The sequence below is a fragment of the Cryptotermes secundus genome, unplaced genomic scaffold (genome assembly GCF_002891405.2).
Source record: "Cryptotermes secundus unplaced genomic scaffold, Csec_1.0 scaffold238, whole genome shotgun sequence".
Classification (NCBI taxonomy): domain Eukaryota; kingdom Metazoa; phylum Arthropoda; class Insecta; order Blattodea; family Kalotermitidae; genus Cryptotermes; species Cryptotermes secundus.
The window spans coordinates 1,885,259-1,893,109 of NW_019728500.1; the positions used below are offsets into that span (position 1 = coordinate 1,885,259).

Sequence of the window (7,851 nt, forward strand, 5' to 3'; positions counted from 1 at the left end):
GCCGTCCCGCGTGTGCGGGGGGGGGGGGACTCCAAGGAACTTCACGGAGAAGAACCGTTGCACGGTTCACATGAGAACCTCATCTCTCCCATGACATGTCTTTCTTTGACTGCTTTTGTATATTGAGAGATAACTCCTCCCTTATTCATTGCAATTCTTCATTGTTCCTACAGGTTTGCTGATTGTGAATGCTCCAAAGACAGGAGCATTAAGCTTTGTGAACTATGAGGACATCTGCTATAGTGGCGGAGACCTGCGGCCACCACAGTATTATTTCATTCATCAGCCAGCCTGGTATGATAGTGTAGCAGGAAAACAGATATATCATTAATATGTAATGTCCTGGATGGATGATTATTTATTGATTATTTATCAACTAAAATTTTAACACTTTTAATCTAAATTCAGCCATGAATCAGGACAGAGGTGAAGTATGTTGGAAGGGATGAACTGAACTGAACTGAACTGGCTGGCTGGCAAACTTACCAACTGACCAGCTAGCTAATTAACTAACTACTTAATCACTAGCTGACATTTATTAAACCAAAATGTGCTCACAAAGGACTCCTGCAGAAATGAACTGGCACATGCAGTAACATGTCTGACATGTATTTGCCCAGTTTGAATCTCTGAGGACACTGTCTTGACTGAGTTTCTCTGTGGTTTTCCTTGATCCCTCCAGGTAAATATGGTACCTCATATTAGGCCATGACTACTTCCGTCTGCATCCTTTCTAATTTATGATTACCTCATCTTGCTGCCATTAATGCTAAATAGTCAGAGCTACTGATAACATATTAAATAAACTGTAAATAAATAAAAGGCCTCCGTTGGTTCCCATCTTCAGCTAGCCTTGTCAAGTTCACACATTCACAATCAATTTCTCTAGCCCTATTTTAATATTATCCCCAATCCCTGTTTTGTTTATAATAAATTAATAGTAAGTATAATGAGGTGTGCCAGATTTGCAGAGAATGCATTTGGAAAGATATGTCCAGCAGTAGATTTGTTTTGTGTGTGTCATAATGTTGTTTGTTTCTCTGAAAAATGTGCAAAGTTTGTTTCTCTATTTTGTTCACAGGAGTATACTTATGATGGCATCAGCAAATAGCATGGAAGTAGGCGTTATGGGCTTGCAGGAGGATCAAATTTCATGGGAGCAGTGGACCCAGGAGGATGCTGCTCGAGCTGAGTTGCCCCTCTCACTGAACAAGCAGGAGACATTTCCTGTGGGCTTAGGGTTGGATACGAGCACTCAGCATGAACTTCCATGGGGTCAGTTGGAAGTCCTGTCATTGAAAATGTTATTAGTAAGACAGATAAGATAGGATTCTTCATTATCATTATAATCAACCTTTCCAGTACAAGCCTGGTCTCAAACTACATTGTCTATTTGGTTGGTATTTTAAGATCATTTTTTGATGTTATCAGAGCTTAATGTTTCACTGTGTTCATTAAAATTTCTTTTGTATTGCCCTATAAATTGTATTTGTGGAATTCCGCAACTGAATCTAAGTGCATAGTTCTCAGGGAAGAGAAAATGGATGAAATCAATTGCAGACTTAAACATTCTCTTCAGAAATGCCTCAGACCCCTTGCACAGGAAACCAGGGTTTCAGATTTCAAGTTTACTGTGTTTCTGAAAAAGAACTTAACTGTGTGAATGTAAACTTTATGTTGATATGCCAGGAATTTGTGCATAATAACAGAGATGATTTCTGGCGTCAGTTGTAATCTGCATAAGTTTTATTTGTCCTCTGGAAGGGTTATACTCATAGGCTTGTCAGTTCTGCTAGTGCTCCATGCCTCCACGACCCTCCTTGGTGGCAGGAGCATCAGATTTTACCACCTGAGTTATTCAGCAGTTTGCAGGAAGCTCAAAGATTTTTGTATATTCAGATGTAACTTATTTAAGCCAAAACAAAGATTAGCTATGTTTTCTGAGAGGTTAGTATTGCAAGGTATTACACCTATATACTTCATATCCTGTTACATCAATATATGTGAATTATCTGACTGATTCGTGCTTGTTATTTTTAGGCCTTAGTAAAGTTCATTGTAACAACATGCATGCGTTTGGTACTTCATTAAATTTGATGTCTTATAAGTAGTAAATAGTTTATTGATGTGAGGTATTTATGTTCAAATGATTTTTTTAAGTAATGGTTTGATCCTTGCAGAAGAAACTCCATGTGTTTGAAGGAAACTATGATGTTTGTTTAACTCATGATTTTAAAAGGTAGTGTTACCGCAGTAATTGTATTGTGGCTATTCAACTGGAAAATAATTATAATTGGATGATTTGTCATGATTACAGGTGACAACCAGAGAATTGCTCCTATGCCTGTGCTTCACATTTTGTCCCATCAGGGTGTGCTGTGTCTCTTCTATGCAGTCAATCTACGACCTGGCGCTGCTTGCATCTGCACACCACCTGAGAAGTTACAAGATGAGAGTGGCCTAGCATTGTTTACTACTGTTACCATGCGAGATCAGAGCGGTGCTCCACCTGAAGTTATTCTGGCTGCATCCCCGAACTTTATTACAAGGGATGATGTACCAAAAACTCCCAATCAACCACTTGAGTTTTCAACACCATTACATAGTGGAAGTGCAGTAACATCACCAGGTGATGGTCAGGGAGGAATGCGATCTCACCTAGCACAGGAGTAAGCAGTTTAATGTATTATTTTATAATGTTTGACAAATCAACCTGAATACAAGCATACAGAAAATGCTGATCTTTATTTTCCAACTGAGGCACGTAATTGTGTTTTCATTTGTGGCCTGTCCCATCGCATTTTTCATGCTGTTTGCTTCTTACCTGTCAGTTGGTGCAGGTCTCTTATTTTCTCATGATGTGACTGCATGACTTAAGAATGCAGGGTGTTTCTTACTCACCTGGCCAAGAATACCATGCTTTTATTGAACTTGAAGTTTCAGTATATGTGCTGCTTTTTTTAACCCACATTAAAAATACGTTTTGGAACATTTATGTTGTTTGTGGGAAACAGATACATATCCATTTCATGCGTGCAGACATCCCATAAAGAACCGAATGTACGCAGTGCATCTTTTCTAAATTGCACCCATGTTTTATGCTATAAAATTTGATACTTTTTGAGTTGTCATAAAAATTTACATTTCTGTTGAATTGTCATTAGCATTGCAATTAGTTCCCCTGTGGCACAAATTGTTTTAAACCTTGTGCCTCTTACCTTTCATGTTGGCTTGAGTTACAAATTAACCTTTATTGTTTGCAGTAATGCAAATAGACTATATGTGTGTGTTCAGTAGGACTCCTTTCATGTTGTCTTTAAATTTTAAGTACAGCAGAAAACCAAAATGAGCATGAATGCAAATGTATGATGCCAGTTAAAAATTATGTTTGGACACAACAAAACCCTCTGTTCTTGAAAAACAGTGTGGGCAGTCATTCCAAGGCTCTATTCATGGAGACTTTTCAGAGGTTAGAAGAAATGTAAATGACTCTGCTTGAAATATGAAATAGAGATGACTTTTCAGATTTGAGATTGCAATGGCAGTGACTGTTGAGAGTTAGTGTGTTCTGGGATGTGACACTATATAATGTGGTAGATGTTTACCTGCATTTCAGACGATCCTGTTGCTTCCAGCATCTTAGAAGAAGAGTGATACATGTCCATCAGCATACATGGTATCACATCGCAAAAGACAGTAATCTTCACAGTCCTTAGTATTTTCTGTAAAGTATTTTATGTTCTCACTATAGCTCATACCGATTGTTGGTTATGCATTGAGTCAGATCCATGTGAAAAGAGAACATGCCATGAATGAGAACTGGCTGAAGTATGCATAAATCACACCCCTTTATTCTTCTTTGAATGGAAAGTTTGGAATGAAAAGTGTGAGCTGTATAAGCACAAATATGATACACTGTATTCATGCTGAATGAGTTCCTGAGGTGTGCTGAAGTCCGCTGTAACAAGATTATACTCTGTGTTATACTGTTGATGAAGTGAAAGAAATGTATGGGATGCCAATTCAAGATAATGCTTTTGAGGGCAGATGTATAAATTCTTATCTTTTTTTTTTTCCCCATTTTTCCAGCTTTGAGAGCATGAGTACATCACAGGCATCTGGTTCATTCGGGTTTGGTACACCCCTACCAAGTGTGTTGTCCAGTAGCTTTCAAGCTGGCTTGACTAATACACCATCCATTAGTTTTGGTGCTAACACAACTGCTGCACCAGCTACTAGTTTTGGTGCTGGATTAACTGGTACACCACTATCTGGTTTTGGTGCTAATCTGACTGGTACATCATTTCCTGGCTTTGGTGCCAATCTGAGTGGTGCAACATCATCTGTCTTTGGAACTGTTATGAATAACCCATCAACCACCAGCCTTAGTACAGGCTTCAGTTGTACGTCTACTAGCAGTTTTGGCACAGGCCTGAGTAATCCACCATCTTCTGCTTTTGGTACAAGCCATGGTACAGCATCATCAATAAGTTTTGGCACAAATCTTGTTACTCAGTCATCCCCTGGCACTGTTTTGTCACTGAGTAATCCACCAAGCACTGGGTTTGGTGCAGGTCTAAATCTATCTGGCAGTGTTGTTCCTGCAGCAAAACCAACATTCAGTTTTCTTTCAAGCTCATCTACAACTGGTGCCTCTAGCTTGAAACCGGCTCCATTACAGACTGCTACCAATTTCACTTTCACAGCACCTGCAATCACTTCATCACTGGTGACTCAACAGGTATGATTTATTGGAAATAATTGTTCAAAGTATAGATTAATGTTAGAAAATTAGCCGTATTAATTCAGTCAGGAAAGTGATTGGGCTATGGACTGGTCAGCTGATATTTAGTTCTTGGCAGGGGAGGAGCGTCCACAGCTGGTTAATAATCTGTAATTGCCACCAGGATGCTGTTTCCACGTGGGATGTCATTATATGAAGAGACAACCACTTGTTGAACACTTCTATAATATTTATTACAGTTGCACAGTGTACACGGATGAACTTGAGTTTGAATAATTGAAGACTAATAATAATAGTGAACTCTGTAACACCTTGAACTGAACTAGAACGGTAGAACTCTAGAACTGTAAACTTCAAGTCAAAGGCAAAGTCACATTGCGACTGACGATCAGTCAATAAGTCTGATGGGGGCTCATGACCAGATATTTACCTTTTGACAGTTATGGTCTTATTTTTGTGAGGAGCCCTCTCTGACAAGAGGATGGGTCTGTCTTTTGCATATGCTGCTGGCCCTTGCCAGCATGGTCTTTCTCGGGTCCGAGTCCCTTGGGACTCGCGACCATATTTTAGTGTCTCAGATTTGAGATTTCCCCTTTTTGTCGCCTCCTATGACTTGCAGGGTCACAGTGGAGGTATTCGACCCTGCTTCCACACGGGGGTGTAAACTTCCATTCAGTGTATCTTCTTATATCACCTATAGTCGCACCTATAGAAAACCTGTCACTGTCCGTATTGTTGTAGGTTTTGCAAAACAACAGCTGTTTACTTGCCATTGCTAAGCAATGATACTTGCGTTGTCACTGTAACATTTGCTTGAATGTGGGCAGTTCCCACACACTCTTTAGTGCTAAGATAAGTTAAACAGTAAAGTTGGCAGTGTGCATAATTAATTAAGCATTATGCTATGAAGACATTTCAGTCAGTCTTAATGACACAAATACGTATACAATAATTATTTATTTACATGATTAATTATTGTCAGATTAATTTTCTATTGAGGTACTTAAGTAGGATATAGTATAAATAATTTATACATATAAAATCAATATTTCCAGATTTCAAAACCAGCAACTCCACTGGTAATTCCTCAGCTACCGAGTACGTCAATTAAACCACAACCCAGCTTCCTTGGCAGCAGTTCAGCATCATTATTGCAGAACCAAGAACAGACGGTTGACAATTCAGTCACTGTTACTAAAATCCCATCTGCATCAGTTCTTTCATCTCAGTCAGCTAAGACTGAGGCTCCTGGAGTGTTAGAAGATAAGGTGCCAACAAGCCAGATGAAGCAAGTCACACCCCCTCCAACTGCTGCTCCAGCGAAACCAGCTGTGTCCCAAACAGTCAATAACAGCGTATTTTATAATGCCATCAATGATGAAGTTGTACACTTTGGTAATGAACTGGCTGCATTACGTTCCAGAGTTAATGGAATTAATGTTCAAGTAAGTAACATTATTACAGATATTCTCATTCTTAGATTTGTTTGCTTTACATTGATGCTTCCACTTTTTACCACTTCCCTCAGCTGTATTCTGATTTCACTTGATCTTGTTATATTTTAGCATCCCGTTGCACTGATTTATGTCCATGATTTATTCTGACTGTCTTACAGTGCATACATTTATTCACCTTACTCTTCTCTCTTGCACAACATATTTCAGCACTAAAGTGCCATCTTCAGGTGCTTTTCTATGTATGTCAAACTACTTCATTGCAAGCTCTGTTGTCCTTATACTAAAATAACTAAAATATATATTCATCATATATAATGATAAATTTTAAATATTAAAACTGTTCTGGATTTGTCATCCTTATGTCGTATCTCAATACGCGAGTCACATCTGTCTTCTTCTATCGGAGTATTCTTCCTACTTTCATGTATGTATTGTGCTTTGTGTTGTGTCTTGCTCCTGTGACTGCGTGTGTTGAAGATGGCACTTTAGTGCTGAAACATGTAGTGCAAGAGAGAAGAGTAAGGTGAGTAAATGTATGCACTGTCAGACGGTCAGAATAAATCATGGACATTCACTTGATCTCCCAGTTGATCTTAATTTCATGCTTGTATGTAAAGTTTCTTTTGTTATTCCATTCTCACTTATGTGCCTGATTGGTGTAGTTACTGGCCTGGTTGTCTCCAGCTGTCATGTCATGAAGTACACAGAGAAGAGATAGTTGTTTAGGTAGTCAAGACATTTTGCCATGGTACCTGTCCTCAATCAAATGAAACTAGTCCACATTCTTGTACCTAATTTTTTAAGATCCATTTTTATATTATCCTCTCATCTATGCCTAGATCTTCCAAGATGTCTCTTCCATTTAAGTTTTCTGATCAGAATTTTATATGTATATTTTTCCTCGCTCATGCATGAAATACATAGCTTAACTCGTCCTTGGTTTAAACATTGTAATAATATTTGGTGAAGACTACAAATGAAGCTCCTTGTTATGTAGTTTTGTTCTGTCTTTGATTTATTCTTCTCTCCTAAGTTCAAATATTGTCCTCTGTACCCTCTTCAAAATTTCATTCACAAAACAAATGCACTTCTGCCCAACTTGTAGCTTGTTTATGCTTCATGTGGGAATTTATGCCTTGTATTTTGTAGTGAGAAAGATTCAGTTTTAATTATGATTATTTTAAGATGATTTTTGTGTGTTATAATTAGGTGGGAACTGGGGAAGAAAAAAGGAACCTGTGTGAAAAAGCAGATGCAATGGATATTTTCTGGCGGGACCTGAAGGACACAACGCAGGCTCAGAGTTCGGAAATACGTGGCCTGAAGTCTGTGCTTATGGAAGCTTTTGCTTGGGTTGAAGAAGCAAAATCTCGATTACAGCAGCTAAACTGTCCCATGTATGTATGTGCTAAAATACGGAGTTTCAGAGACCTACATTTTATGTTCATTGAGCCTTTTGTTTTTAACCCTTTGATGTGGTCATTTAAATTCCGCGGCCGCGGCTCCTGCGGTAATATATTCAGCCGGCCATTTAAATTTTGCTCGAAAATTATTTATTCATCATTGTTCTTAAATTCTATGAGATAGGAACATGAAACTTTCACTAAAATGATCTTAAATGGTGGTTTTATAACCTTACCTTATAATATG

At 38.5% G+C, this 7,851-nt stretch overlaps 1 protein-coding gene across 4 annotated transcripts in view; it reads left to right on the forward strand.

The window, feature by feature from the left end:
- The window catches only part of LOC111865191 (nuclear pore complex protein Nup214), a 36,978-nt gene that overhangs the window by 15,523 nt on the left and 13,604 nt on the right, over positions 1-7,851 (forward strand). For 3 of the 4 annotated variants that reach the window (XM_023853020.2, XM_023853022.2, XM_023853019.2), the window contains 6 exons: positions 174-294; positions 1,082-1,275; positions 2,318-2,669; positions 4,090-4,741; positions 5,800-6,189; positions 7,411-7,598. In XM_023853020.2, coding sequence (XP_023708788.1) covers positions 174-294; positions 1,082-1,275; positions 2,318-2,669; positions 4,090-4,741; positions 5,800-6,189; positions 7,411-7,598 — 1,897 coding nt within the window. The remainder of the gene's footprint in view (positions 1-173; positions 295-1,081; positions 1,276-2,317; positions 2,670-4,089; positions 4,742-5,799; positions 6,190-7,410; positions 7,599-7,851) is intronic. The other variant, XM_023853023.2, reaches the window with a different exon arrangement.